This window comes from Mus caroli, unplaced genomic scaffold (genome assembly GCF_978045245.1).
Source record: "Mus caroli unplaced genomic scaffold, Mus_caroli_1 scaffold_2, whole genome shotgun sequence".
NCBI lineage: Eukaryota > Metazoa > Chordata > Mammalia > Rodentia > Muridae > Mus > Mus caroli.
The window spans coordinates 43,848,135-43,863,388 of record NW_028227257.1 but is presented as its reverse complement, the minus strand read 5'-3'; the positions used below and the strand labels follow the sequence as shown (position 1 = coordinate 43,863,388).

The 15,254-nt window shown below is 41.2% G+C and overlaps 1 protein-coding gene across 1 annotated transcript; it reads left to right on the top strand.

The window, feature by feature from the left end:
* Nucleotides 1-2,703: 2,703 nt before the first annotated feature.
* Nucleotides 2,704-14,946, top strand: Lamp5 (lysosome associated membrane protein 5). The gene is made up of 7 exons (XM_021156458.3): nt 2,704-2,741; nt 3,139-3,413; nt 4,010-4,182; nt 4,562-4,693; nt 4,817-4,922; nt 5,904-6,092; nt 14,063-14,946. The coding sequence occupies exons 2-7, from the start codon at nt 3,350-3,352 to the stop codon at nt 14,239-14,241; spliced, it is 843 nt and encodes a 280-aa protein (XP_021012117.1). The 5' UTR covers nt 2,704-2,741; nt 3,139-3,349; the 3' UTR covers nt 14,242-14,946.
* The last annotated feature ends 308 nt before the right edge of the window (nt 14,947-15,254 follow it).

The window sequence follows — 15,254 nt, the reverse complement described above, 5'->3', positions numbered from 1 at the left end:
AGTGAGACCATCGAAGGACCCTTAGGATCTCCTGGAAATCATAAGGCTACTACTGTGTGAGTCAGACCTGGCATTCAGTGTTGACCATCAGTAGCTATTGGCAAACCATCCTCCTCTTCCTCATCTACACAAGTGTACACATTTACAGCATTTATCCTACCTTTTCCACACTCCAGGTTTGAGCAATGGATTAAATTCTTTCTGGAAACCTTGGTTATTATCTTTATTTATGTGTATAGGTGTTTTGTCTGCATGAAGGTCTGCTCACCATGTATGTACCATGAAGGCTAGAAAATGGCATCCTGTTCCTTGGAACAGGAGTCATAGATGTTTGTGCTGGGAATTGAACTGGGTCCTCTAGAAGGGCAGCCAACACTCAACCACTGAGCCATCTTTCCAGCCACATTTGTCTATATCTCCAACTATGGTTTATTGCTAAATTCTCTGTCATCACTTTTTGTTTTTCTGTAAAGACCTAACTATATCTTCTTCAAGATGATTAGACAGTCATTAAATTAAATATAGATGCAAGTTGCAGATTTAATAATCTAGTTATTATTCCAAGGAGTCATTGGTGATAAATTGAATGACTTAAAGAGATATACATGTAAACTCTATTTAAGAGTAAGTGTGCATGTGTGCATGCATACACACACAGAGACAGAGACAGAGAGAGAGAGAGAGAGAGAGAGAGAGAGAGAGAGAGAGAAAGAGAGAGAGTATTGATTGTTCTGATCCTCCCATTTTTCCCTTTCAACTTGCTCAAATACTCTTTGGTGTCAACAAAGAATCATTTCTATCAGGAATGGAAAGAAATAACTGTCAAAGAACTACCATTATACAAATCATGGTGAACAGTTAAAATCATTGGTCACGACTAGTTCCCATCTACTGTTCTTATGAAAACAGACCATCATGAATGAATTTAGCTGATCTTTCATCATCTCATATGGTTATGATATCTGCAATAATGCACCATGAAGGGAAGCACTATAATCTTTGACAGGCAATTCTTCTGCTTTTACAATGCTATTGTTTATTTCACTATATTCAATACAAGTGGTTGGTACTCAGTTAAAGTTTATGGATGGCTTCAATCTGTATTTGATTTTGAATATTTTTAAATTCAGTAACTTAATTGACCTAACCACACGTCCTTTAAATCAGTGGTTCTCAACCTGTGGGTCAGGATCCCTTTTAGGGTCAGATAATCCTTTCACGGGGATCACCTGACACAAACAGAAAACCCAGCTATTTATATTATGATTCATACCCGTGGCAAAATTACAGCTATGAAGAAACAACAAAAATAATTGTATAGTTGGGGGTCACCACAACGTGAGTAACTGTATTAAAGGGTCACGGTATTTAAAAAGGTTGAGAAACACTGCCTTAAATATTACAGCAATATTTTTAAACAAGAAAAATTACATCCTGCAGAAGGTTGTAATCCTACATCATACAGAGAGAGACACAGGTAGAGACATACAGAGAGAGAGAGAGAGACAGACAGACAGACAGACAGAAACACAAGGGATGAATGTGTTCTTGCTTTATAAGTCTAACAATATCTCAGAAAAAATAAGTGTTTCATAATCGTTAACAGATGATATATGTTTTATATATGTGATAAGAATTGAAATTATATTAATAACAATTTGCCTCTATTTTGTGTATATAATCACTTTCCGAAGATTGTTGCAATTTTTGATGAAATTCCAAACTGCAGATATATATCAAAAGATATAGTGCTTCAGTATTAATTAATATAGTGCTACAAGTATTAATTGTAATACTTTACAATTTGAGTTGCTATTGATCTAATTTTTGATAGAAGGATTTTTTGAGAAATTAAATACACAAAGCAAATACTGTGTCAGAGCATATCAGTTCTTAAATTGGCACTTTATGTAAAAGTGTGAATTATTAATATTTTAGGTTTCAATTCATTTATCATTTAATAAGAAATGTAATGGCGGTCATAATATGCTGTTTTAGAATGAAAGTGTTATATAAAGAGAAATGATTACGATCCTTGTAAATGTAAAACACGTGATTTTTTTTTTTCTATTTTAATTCAAACTGGCCATATGACTTTGGGAAGGTCATTGAATTTCTCAATGTCTCACTTTGGGGGAGGTATAACAATAACAATAACCTCTATTTTCCTTTGCTCCGCTTCCAAAGTCATGGAGAGATTCAAACTGACAACATAGGTAAAATGCTTTGCAGTTTGTCCTTTAACACGACATTGGCTATGTCATTATGTTTAAGGCGATTATTATTTATTGACCTAGCGCAATATTCTCTAATAAAAGAAATATTTGGACATCATTACAATTAATGAAAGCACCATGCCTATTCCCCCAAAAAAGGTTCAATCTGATTTATTAGAGCAAGAATTAAAAAAAAAAAAATCAGCGAACTACCAAAATGCAAATACAGGAATTATCTAGTGATGTTTGCCTTTCTGCTCCCCAGAAGCTTTACGGTAATACCAGCCTGTTTTCATTACATAACTATAGGTCTTTACTTACACCATAGTTCTAAAATTTCTGTCCTATGAGACCCCAGATGACCCTGTCTGCTCACAAGATTTAGGTTTATTTTCAACCCTCTTAACAGAGTGATCACGGCTTACTGCATGGGGCTAGCTCAGGCTACATGCCCTCAGAGATAGATCTCACTGGTCACTGGATCCAAAAGGATATGCGGCATTGCCTGGACCCCCCTTTGAGGAGGTATCATTTTAACCTTATACTCAGCAGCTCTTGAGCGGGTACAGATGTCTCTGAAAGCCGGAAACTGTTGCCATAGCATTTTCCTTCTCTGTTCCTGCCTACCTTCCTTCTCCAAAGCACGAACAATCTGAAACAAATCTATTGGTTTGTTTCAAGAGCAGAATTCAGAGCTCCGGTGGTGTTATATCTACACTACATCCTGGCTGTACCTGGTGGGAGGGTTTAGTAAGTCCGAGGGTGGCATTAAGTTTCCTAGGACAGAGTCATCTTTGCAGATACCATTGCAGAGCAGAATACAGACCCAGGGAGAAATTTCCTCCCCCACACCACCCCAATCCCATTGGCCTTCTAGACAAGCCAAATTACAAGTCCTGAAACACAACCTCGTTATTTCCAGAACTCTCAGCGTGGACAGCTCCTGCATCCTGGGTGCTTCCTCTGCAGTGTGCGGGAGAGCCATAGCGCCCAGTGCAGCACGCGACTATCCCGCGCGCTCCCTCCTCCCAGTCCGCCCCCTCCCTTAGCTCACTCTACCGGCCACTTTGAGGGATTTCCTCCCGGGGCGGCCTTTGCAGCAGAAACACATCTGCCTGGTTCGCGGCAACAGCATGGATCTCCGAGGAAGAACCCTTCTCGGTGGAGACAGACTTCGGATTCTCCTAATGTTCTTCCGTGAGTAGCGTTTGGGGACCAGGGGTACGGAATGCACTCTGCAGCAGAGAATCTAATACACCGAATAAAGCCCTCTGATTTCACTTTGGTGTACTAGGTTTAGAACTGGTCTTTTATTATGCTTGTGGTTATTTGGGGCTGGTGAGTGTTATGACCCATCCATATCACAGAACTCCCAGAGAGCCACACACCTGTATGGCATCTCCCAGACAGAGCGCTAGATACACCGAACTCATGGCTGTGGTGGTGGGGCATAGCACTGCCAAGAAAGATTTAGCTTTAACCGCGCTCCCTCAACCCCCAGGGTGTCTGTGTGTCTGTGTGTATGTGTGTGTGTGTGTGTGTAAGTGTGTGTGTTAAAGCCTAGTCGTATTGCAAATAAGAATTTAATTTTATTTTAGCTTCTGTTTTCATTATAAATTATCGGCAGTAAATATGAGTTTGGTGGCGGTAGACTAGAGAAATGGCTTGCGGAGCACACTGCTTCGAGCAGGGAACTTTGCCTCTCCAAAGCCTGCAGAGAACCGGCTCAGGTGTCCTAAAGCAGAGGGCTAGTTGAGACCGACAGCAATGAGATTGCTTTCCTTGTTCCGCAGATGTAATGGCCCAAACCGTGGCAGAACAAGAAGTGGAAAATCTTTCGGGCCTTTCCACGAACCCCGAGAAAGACATATTTGTGGTGCGGGAAAATGGGACGACGTGTCTCATGGCAGAGTTTGCAGCCAAATTTATTGTACCTTATGATGTGTGGGCCAGCAATTATGTGGATGTAAGGAATCTTTTTCCTCCCCAGCTTGCTCCTAGGGGCGGCAGGGCCGAAGGGCACCCTCCCTCCAGGCCCTGCCAAGACCTCAGTCGCCCGCCTCTTCCCCCCAAACCCCCCGCAGGCTGTTCCCGAATGCTGCATGGGGGTTCCGGCTTGCAACGCCTTCTGCTCGCCCTGCCTGCTTTAAAAGTAAACCCCCTCTCTGCTCCCCTCCTGGAGGGGTGTGCACGTAAGAGTCTACCCGCATGTTCCTGGACCCCGGAGCGCGCGGGCACAGGAGCGCCCAAACCTGCAAGCTAGAGTTTGGACGCGCATCCCTTCCCTTCCCGGTCCGCGCCAGGGCCTGGCGCGCTGAGGGGGCGCGGGGCGTGTGTGTTCCCAGCTGATCACAGAACAGGCTGAGATCTCCTTGACCCGGGGAGCTGAGGTGAAGGGCCACTGTGGCCACAACGAGTCGGAACTGGAGGTGTTCTGGGTAGATCACGCCTACACACTCAGAATGCTCTTTGTAAAGGTAATTCGATGCGGGGAGGTAGAGGGATGGTGAAGTCCCGCATGGGTGTGCGCACAGTGGTCTCTGGGGTTGCCCATCTTAAAACAAATAGAGGGGTTCACAGGACCCTCCCCATCTTGGCAGGAAAGTCACAACACTTCCAAAGGACCAGAGGCGACTTGGAATCTGAACAAGGTGCATTTTGTCTATGATTCCTCCGAGAAGACTCACTTTAAAGCCCCTGTGAAGGGTGAGTAGTTCAGGGGGTCACAGGAGCAAGAGCAAACCAGAAACACTCATCCTGTCTCTGGGTCTTGGAAGCAACTCTGGGATTTTTGTTCTGAGGATAGGCAAGCCTGGGACTGCTTGCTCCCCAGGGTCAAAGAGGCAGGAGAACCTCTGTGTGTTCTCAGGAAAGCCTAGATCAAAGATCCTTCAGACTCAAGCTGAAATATGAATTTTCTCTAGAAGAGGCTCCAATGAGTTTCGCTATTATGTTTTTTTTTTTCTGCATCACAGATTGATCTGCTCTCCTGTATTAAACAAAACAAGCAAATCCTCAGAAATGCAAGCAGACACAGTGACAGGTTTGGGTGGCCTGCAGCTTCACCCTGTGCACAGGGGGGTAGCTCTGGAGTTTTAATTGCAACCTCCACAGGGCAGGTTTTGTATCTTAATTCGTTAGTGGTTCCTGCCCATTCTCACTCAGGCCTTCTAAAAACATCCCAGAGAGAACACCCAAAATACCCACAACTGAAATAACAATGTTCCTTCCTATCTGTGAGCATTATTAAAGACCAGAGATACATTTAAATGTATTTTTAAAACAAAAGCAAAATTCACTGTGTCACTTGCAGAGAGACCCTCCATCACTTAGTCCCTGCCATTGATTCTAAAAGAACAGCAAACTTGAGCCAGAAGAAGAGAAAACATGGGATGGGAACCATGAAGACCTGTGTCATGGGTGTGTCTTCGGAACCACTGATGGAGGCCTTAGTCAAAGGGTCCTGTTTTCAGGCAGCACAGTGCTTCCACAATGGAATTCCAAACTAATATCTAATGAGATAGGCTCAGGGACAGTGAAGAACTTGGTCCTATCTTTCTTGGAGCTCCAGTTCTGGGATTGCAGCACCAATAGGAGGCATAGGTTCTGAGCTAAGCAGAGAGCTCTGCCTAAGTTAGCAGCAGTGAGTATGCATCCATCCTAACTGCTGCCTTGCTTCTCCCGCAGCTAATAAGTACACTGCCAGCTCTCATCACCTCTCTGCCTTGGTCACCCCAGCTGGGATGTCCTATGAGTGTCAGGCTCAGCAGACCATTTCTCTGGCCTCCAGTGATCCTCAGAAGACTGTCACCATGATCCTGTCTGCAGTGCACATCCAGCCCTTTGACATCATCTCTGACTTTGTCTTCAGTGAAGGTAGGTTAGGCTGGCGTTAGGAAAGGGTAAGGGGGATGATTTAAAGAGGGCTGAGAAGAGGGGCTTACTGGCCTCCCTCCTGGGATGGTGTTACCTGTGTTTCTTCTCGGCAGTTTTCACAAGATGTAGAGGTTATAAGGTTTCTGAAATACCCATCCCTGTCCCAACCCTTTGCCTCTGTATTCTCTTACTCACTTGTATAGGAGAAATTATTTAAAGGCAATTTGATATTCTGGTTCTCATAGGCAGATTCTAATTTCTTTATTTGTACTTTCCATGAGGTTGGGGATTACCAAACGAATGCAATGAATTATTTAACTGTTCAGATTGGAGGATCATCTGACTCACCTACCATTTCCCAAGCTATCCTGCTTTACCTCCACAAAGCTTGCTCTCACCTCTAACTGAGAGTCCACCATCCTTGAGTAATTTCTCCCAAAGCATTTGAGAATTCAGAAGGTAAAATTTCCCTGAAAAAGAAAAAAAAGGGGGGGGGGCAGATTCTCTTGTGCAGCTCCTCCTTCTCATCTTCCCCCTCCTTCTCTCTTTCTTCTCTCTCCCCCTCTCACTCCCACTTACTCTTTCTTTCCTTCTATCTTTCTATGGTGCTCTTGGATGGAATTTTCAGTCCACCATGTTAATGATTAGTCATGTGGGTCGCAGACCAGCTAATCAGCTTGGCATTGGTTATTTTCCTCTTGGCTTTATTAACATCTAACACAGCACTAGATTAAAACGGATGTTCAAGTAACTGACTAAACAGATGTGCTGATACTCAGGTGACAGAGACTTACATATGTGTGTATATTAGAAGTGGAACTTAAGTTCTAGGGAACAGAATCCCAGTTTTAAATATTCACTTATTTATTTTTTAAATATTCACTATATATAATAATACTATATATCTATTTACTTAACTATTCACTATACAAGAATACTATATAAAATAGTATACATAATACTGTATTTTATATAGTATTATACATACTATATATAAATAGTATGCTATATACATACATAGTTTATTAAAATACTATATATAAATACTACATATTTATAGAATACTTACTATATATATCAAATATTTATAAAATGTAGCACTGTCTTTCTTGCACCAAAAATATTACATCTAATATGAAATATTATGGATGTTGACCCAGAAACTCACGATGAGAATATCAAACCACCTAGTATCCTTCCATAGGAATGTTACCACAGGCTCATTTAAGTTCTAATGGGAACCTTAAGTGATGTTTAGTGGCTTTCTGTCTGCTGGTCAGTTGTTACAGGTTCTTTATTTCCTGGCACTTCTGGTGTTTTATTCATTAATTGTTCTAGTTCCTAATCCAAATCCATTCTGGGTTACTTCTAGGTTGTTTATAGTCACTATGGATGGAGAAATCACATATGGTGTATGTTTAAATTTGTGTACAAAGAACAAGCAACTACTGAATAAAGACTAGAACTACTTCTTTTAAAATAAGTAAATTTCATCATATAGAGTTAGTTACATCTTTTCTTTAAAACAATTTGTACCCATTTCAAGGTTGTAGATGGGGAAGATTACTCGGCATACATCGAGACTGTAAGCATACATAATTTCTTAAATACAGACAGAATAGGACCAGGTAAATTGCAGTATTACCCAGGCATGTCAGACTAGTAATTGTGGGCTCAGACATTAGTGTTTCTGAGAGGAGGCAGGACTCATTCAGAATCACCCACTAGATTTTGTGCCTTTGTGTGCAAGGTGTTCTTTTGTTCCTGGCTCCTCCTGTCCATGCTTTTTAGCATTTGACCACCAGTGTCTTAGAAGAGGCTGTTGTATTCCATTAAATGGAATTGGAAAGATCCCTGTTGGGTTGCCTTTTCTGTTTCCAGCAGTGGGACTTCCAGGGCCTTCGTATGTTGTATTCGTCTATGTGGATGTCAGTGGACTGTACCTGCCAGAGGGGAGAATGTCTGGTTATATATCTACACAACCACTGTGTTTGTTGTATGCATTTTCAGATGTGTGTGAGTGTATGTGTGTGTGTGTGTGTATGTGTGTGTGTCTGTGTGTGTGTGTTTATATTTATGTTTATGTGTGTTTCAAAATGGCCAAGGGCTTGTAGTGAAAAGTCCATTGCTGACATTCTTCACAATTGTCTCCTTGGTCTGCTGTTTGAGGTAAGCAAAGAAGGATTAATAAAATGGGAAAGTGGACAGTCCCTGGGGCTGAGGGCAGCCAGGTGAGAGTTGACATCTTCATCACACATGTTCCTTTAAATGCATTGGATTTGGCTAGAGAACTGACCTTCGTTTCAGTGTTCAGAGGAATTGTGAATGGTGGTGAACACAGTTGTGATATTAATACACAGAGTCTGCTTCTGTAGCCCTGAGGTGGGGCCCCACATGCCAAGCTCTGGATGCTGCTGCTGTTTTACAGAATCCTATAGAGGGCTTGAAGGGTTAGAGGCTGAAACATAGAACAAGCTTTGGTGGGTGGGGATTGAATTGGGTTATAGGAGATGGGCAGCCCCTCATAGTACATAACACCATCTATTCAGAGTCATAATGTGAAGACCTCCATCTATCTGGAGAGTAGAGGAACATGAGGGACCTCCTGGAGGAAAGTGGGCCGTGTATCTAGTGACTGATCGACAGTGTAGGGGCAAGGCCTTTCACAGCAGTGTAAACTATATGAGGGGATATAGGCAAATGGTTTAGTCCAACCAGAAAAATTCTCATGAATGTCCAGACCAAAGCCAACCTTTCCTGCTATTTAAAGGAGTGAGACCAGTTTTCATCTGTTTTGGGAGGTAGATGACATAATATGAGATGATATCAGCAATAATGCATTAAAAATGATGATGTCCAAAACAAGTTTTGACAGATAAATCTCTTTTTTATATAATTCAAAAAGTTTAGAATGTCACATTTAAGTACTTTCTGGACTTAATGTTGACAAAGTCCTGACATTTAAGCAGTTCTCAGGTTATTTTTCTGGAAATACTGGAGCCCATTGTAGCTTAGTTATATATTTAGTGATGCTTATATTTTTAATCATAATTTATGACCTACTCATTTAATATACTATAGTTTTGTTACTCAGATTATTCAACTATTAAAAATTGTATATGATTAAATGTACAGTCATCTTCTAAATGGGGATTGATCATTCATTCATTCACATTTCTATAGTTCTGAAGAGATAATAACTATTATATGCCCTAGCAAAAAATTAACAGTAAGCAACTAAAAACAAGAGTGAGAGGAGTTTCGGGGTTCCTCTGTGTGACTGAGCCTATCGAGGCTTCTATGGCTTGGGGCCTTATGAGTACAAGGCCCTCCCTTATCAATGGGCAACAGCTGTTGGAGGAGGTTTCAAGGCCTATACAAAGCATCAGGCTCTAAATGACTAAACATTTGGGTTGTTTTGAAAATAATTGGGTTTACAAAAATTTAAGTCTGGCACTAGCAGGTTTTTGAGCTAAAGGGTCTCAGTCTTTAGTGAAGGGATGGAGGGTTGAGGGGGACACATTTGGCTCATTTGTATACCAGACACACTATGCAGTGTGGTTACCTGCTGTTCAAAGCACCCTGTGTTTCTCAGCTGGGGTTAATTAACTTGTCCTTCTGCAATTAATTCATAGTCTAACCTCTTGGGGGCCTGGGGGATTTCTGGCTGATGGGATAGGAGATTCTTCACTGGGAGGGAATAAACCACCCTGAGTATTTTAATGGCTTGGGAGAAAGGAAAATTTGACATGTAAGGTCAGCAAAACACAATAGAATGTGAAGTTTGTCTCTGGTCTCCTTTATTAGAAACCCAAATTTATAGATATTTAAAATAGAGGCTCTAACCTTGAATTCTACCCTACTGACTCTCCGTGCTTTTTATTATTTTACTAACAGCTGGATCAGGCAATGTTGTATGTGGGAACTAATGCTTTTTTGGAGGTGACACCCTTGGCTTTTCTTTATATCACATCCTTGAAAGAAGGCCTTGGCAAGGTGTCTTGTCATAAGCACTTTGACAGTCTGTAGATTCCAGATCCTGTAGACATGTCTTTGATGTATTTTTTCCACAATGTGGTCTTGCTGTCCCGAATGACTGCCTGTCAATATCTCCAGTGTAAGTAGCCAAAGGGAGGTGATTCGAGTGTACACTGCTGAGAATTGTATTGAAGGTTTCTATGCGGATCCTGTGCAGAGGGCTCAGTTCTAGCATTCTGTGTTCCAGATGCTGTCTTCTAGAGCCAAGGCGTGGCATGCCTCAGAGTAGTCCTCATAAGGGGAAAGAAACTCTGGCATTTGCCCATCAATGCTGTCCTTTACTGATAGCTTTTGTAAGGAATCAGTTCTCTGGAATTTATGACCTGCTGTGTCCTTAAAACCCATTGTAATGGGTTGGTGTGGTGAAGGCCATGGGGAAAATGGATGGACTATGTGCATGTCTGCTATACATAGGGCGAGGATGTATGCACCTCCTCTGCTTTGGAAGAGCACAAGGTTTAGTGAGAAATGGTATATACAGCCCATGTTCCCAGCACAAAGATTCAGCCAATGATCATTACTTTTATTTTTAATATATAATACATACATCTTGATGAACTAGTCATTCAAGCTAACATCTTCTCAGCAAGCAAAACTCAAATGCAGAGACAGCTCACTCAATGTAAAAAAGGATCAAACCTTGTCTCTAGCAACATGGTCAGACAACAGAGGGATACCCATCTACACAAAAGTAACCCTGCTATTTATTCAGAAACAGTCTGGACATTAGGAGAGCCCCAGGCAGACAGTCTGACATTTCCCCTATACTAGTAGTGCTCCACTGAATACAAATCTAAAACATAATACAACAAATGCCACACTCACCAGTCAGAACCTGATCTGAGAGCACACTGTTAAGTTGAGGGGAGTCTAGTTGGCTGTTGTAGCTGGCATCAGATGGCGCCTGTAATGTCTGATCTGTTTCCCAATTCACTGGGTTGCTGTTCATCTTTCCCTGTCACGGGTCAAACACCCAGGCCTTCATTTTTGTGTGATCTAAAGTCTAGGCCAGCCAGAGTATGAGGGATCCCAAATTCTGTGAGGTGAACAGAGAGATTCAGGGTTCTGGGGCATGTGGAGACAGATGTGATTTGGACTAAGCTAAGGGATGCTTTTCTCCTTTGTGAGGAAGCTGGGACCTATCTTGCTCTGTGATCTCTGTGTTAATCATCAGATCACTCACTGTTCAAGATTTTAACTCAGGAGAACGCAGGGGTTGGAGATTGTATAGTTTTGGTTGTGCATGCGTGTGTGCACATGTGTGTGTGTGTGTGTGTGTGTGTGTGTGAAATTCAATAGGAGACTGTATCTATTTCATTAACTTCTGATTAGTATTTTGAGTATTTAGGATTTCTTTTGGTTATAAATGAAGATCATACAAACAGTGCTAGTCATAGTAGTGGTGACCCTGTCACCAATAGAATTGGTTTTCTATTCACAGAATAGTCTGTGCAGGGTTAACAGTCACTGCCAGTATGCATGTATCAATAAAGAAGCACACGTGTTTCTGAATCTCAAATTAGTATAAAAAAATGTTATTGTCTCTGTAGCCTTCCATGCATTTTCTTTTTGAATTCCTAAGTAATGTTCTCACTAGATGTGGACAGTTTCATCAAACATGCTTTAATGGATCACAAGCACCATTGCTTTAAGTGATAGAGAACAGAATAAATTATTATGTGTAAACATTTTATCACGGAAGGGAAATACCTGAGATAACCTATTTTGAGACAAGGTCCCATTCTGTAGCACAGGCTCTAGATGTGCACACATTCTCTTGCCTTTGGCTTCTAAGTGCTGGGATGACATGTCTAAACCATCATTCTGGCTCTCTCTTAATGCTCTGGCATTTCTGTGACTCGATTTCTAATCATAGTCATAGTCCCCCTTTTGAGACTTTAGGTCAGGTTTTTCCTAAAGTAACAAAAGACAAATTTTGAGGAACCACAATAGAATTCCAATCCCCGCCCCCCTCTAATATGCTGCAGTTACACTGTTGAGCCAGTTTGTTTGCTTCTAGTGGGGCTTACTTGGGCACAGCACTTAGCCCAGTGATGCCTGAATTGCTCCATGTAGAAAATGGGAAACAATGCCATTTTCTTTGTGGAGTTGTTGTGGCATTAGATTAGAGATAACCTTTGTCTTTAAAGTGAAATGTTAATTTAAGGACCATAATCTAGGTGTACCAGTGCATACCATTGATCCCAGGAGGCTGAGGCAGGAGGGTTATGAGTTCAAGGACAATATGTACAAAATGAAACTATCTTGAAAGAAAGAAAGAGGACTCAGTAGAGTTTTTTAAAATTGAATTACTGGAGTGTAATCTCCCATTCATTCTTGTTAGAGAGGAATGATTTCCAGTGTACAGAAGGCTTCCCTGTTTTTTCTGCTTGTCCTTGTATGTCAAGAAGACAATGAGATTATAGGGGATCCAGAGGAGCCTAGCATACAGTAGTGACTAGGTAAATGGTAGCTGGAGCATCTTCACCTGAGGCCTCAGTCTTTCAGAGGAGACATTAAAATCTGAGTTTCTGCACATAAGACTCAAAAATTTGATGAAAGGACCCCCTGGTTATCTATCAGTTGTGACTATCAGAAGGAATTTTAGCATTTCTGGTTTCCCTCCTTCCCTCTGTCCCTCTTTCCCTCCATCCTTCCCTCTGTCCCTTTTCTCTTCTCTTCCCTCCCTCCCTTCCTCCCTTCCCCCTTCCTCTCCTAATGTTTCCCTCGATTTCTTCCAGGTAATATTGAAGACACAGGGCTATTAAATTATTTTGGATTTTAAGAGCATGAAAACACAACCCAGTTGTGAAGTATTGCTGGGATATTCCCTCTCAGTCTAAAATGCTGGCTACACGAATTACTCAAATATAAATATCCATCAAGGTGTACAATATTTAAATTTATAGTACAATTTGAATATATTGAATGTCCAACTTTTAATGTGTGTGTGTCTTAACGTATCATGTTTAAAGTGCAGAAAAGTTGAAAGCACATAATTCAAAGCATCTTTACATATACATATACTTGAAATCTAGGCTTTGATTAAAGATATAAACCATGCTTATCACAATCCAAAGCTCTCTTGCATTCCTCTTCCTAAGTGTGAACACCTTTCAGGTTTCTAGGACCATGGACTTCATTTTACCTGTTCAAGAATGTCATAGCAACTGGAATAATATAATCTGTACATTTTTGTGCCTGACAATTTTTATTCAATATTAGGATTCTGAAATTCACTTTTTTCTAACTTATAGCTATAATTTTATTCCTCTTTATTGCTGACTGATACTATATTTTATGAATATATTACAGTTTATTCCATTTTTATGAACATTTGGCTATTTCCTGACTTGGCTATTCTCAATAGTTCCTATGAATATTTTCACTTTAGTCTCATCATGTCCATATATTTTCATTTTTTTCTCTGGTTGATCTGGGTAAGGGACTGTTGGGTTCAAAGGCAGGTGTGTATTTGTCTTGTTCACTAGGGATCACCAGACTGTTTAACACTTTCCAGTCATTGCCAGAACTTGTTACTTTCAGTCTTCTTGAACATTTTGTGTTTATGAATAATTGTGTGACTGCTATATTTTAATTAAAAGTTTAAAAATTAGAAAAAAATGATAGTAGTTATATGTAATTCTAAAACAATAGAAACTTAGATAAACTCTTCAAGTAAATTTAAAATTAAACAAATTCCCTGGCTGCCAAGAATCTAATAACTAAATATTGTCTTGCTAGATGAATTATACTAACTTGATATCATGTAAAAATACTAAGGCTAAGTGAAAGGGAAAAAATGACCCATCAATCTACAGAGTCTTCCCTGAGAGATTGTTTCACCTCTGGCTCTGTCTTGCTTCTGCTAGGAGGGCCTAGAATTCAGAATATGTCACTAGCACTCACTGCTTTCTCTTTTCTCATTTCAGAACATAAATGTCCAGTGGATGAGCGAGAGCAGTTGGAAGAGACCCTGCCACTGATCCTGGGCCTCATCTTGGGCCTTGTCATTGTCATAACACTTGTGATCTACCACATCCATCATAAAATGACTGCCAATCAAGTGCAGATCCCAAGGGACCGTTCCCAGTACAAGCACATGGGCTAGGGACCATCAGGCAGACAGCCTCCTCGTCCTGCCCCCAAACCAGATGATGTAGAACGACAATGGCACTTTTTCACCTGTATACAGGATCCACCAACATAGCTACACTCCAACAGGCCCAGGCACCTGACGTGTGCCTGGCCTGTGTCCATGCTTAAACCCAGGGATGGAAGGCATGTCTTGGGGTTTGGGGGGATTAATGATGGCTGTTGTGTCCATACTGGGGAGTAAGTAGGGGCTGGTGAGTAGGGTAATAGCTTTCATGTTCCTGATGGTTTAACTTTGATTCTCTGACTTTGTAAGTCTACAGCACGTAGAAAGAAAGATGTGGCCCTTGCATTTAGAAAGTGGAAACGCTTCCTTTGGGAGACCTCTCTAGGTCAGAAGAACCCGGGTGCTTCACTCCCTCAGCCTCAGCTGGCATACTTACACGGTTTTTCAGTGTACACAAAACACAACCTCACGCTCCCTGCAAGCAGCAAGACCCCTGAAAGTGACCCATGCTTCTGGCTGGCATTCTGCATGTCTAGTGATTGTTTTGGGAATGTCTCACTGCTACCTGCACCCAGTGACTCTGCAGCACAAGAACCCGTCTAATGACACTACGCACGGTTGTTTGGAATTCATAATGTGTCGGTTCCAAGTGAAGGGACCTTCAGAATCAATCCATGTGAGTTTGCTTTTGAAATGAATTAAAAAGAAAAAAAAAAGCACTATACTCTGGCTTTTGGCTACTTTGTTTGTTTTAAACAAGAAAATAAAACTACAACAGTTTCTTTAGTAAGCAGAATGGATTAAAATCGATATTTTTCTGGTTTTGCAAGAGAGAGAGAGAGAGAGAGAGAGAGAGAGAGAGAGAGAGAGAGAGAGAACAGGACAGGGATGAGAAGAGGAGAATATTGGTTTTCCATAGCTTGTCTTAGGATTTCTATTGCTTTGAAGAGACACCAGGACCCTGGCAACTCTTATAAAGGAAAAAGTTTGACTGGACTGTCTGGAGGTTTAGTCCATGTTCA

Coding starts and splice junctions, on each gene's coding strand:
- Lamp5 (XM_021156458.3), top strand. CDS start 3,350: ATGGATCTCCGAGGAAGAACCCTTCTCGGTGGAGACAGACTTCGGATT. Junction 4,183..4,561: donor GGGCCAGCAATTATGTGGAT/GTAAGGAATCTT, acceptor GTGTGTTCCCAG/CTGATCACAGAACAGGCTGA. Junction 4,923..5,903: donor CTTTAAAGCCCCTGTGAAGG/GTGAGTAGTTCA, acceptor CTTCTCCCGCAG/CTAATAAGTACACTGCCAGC.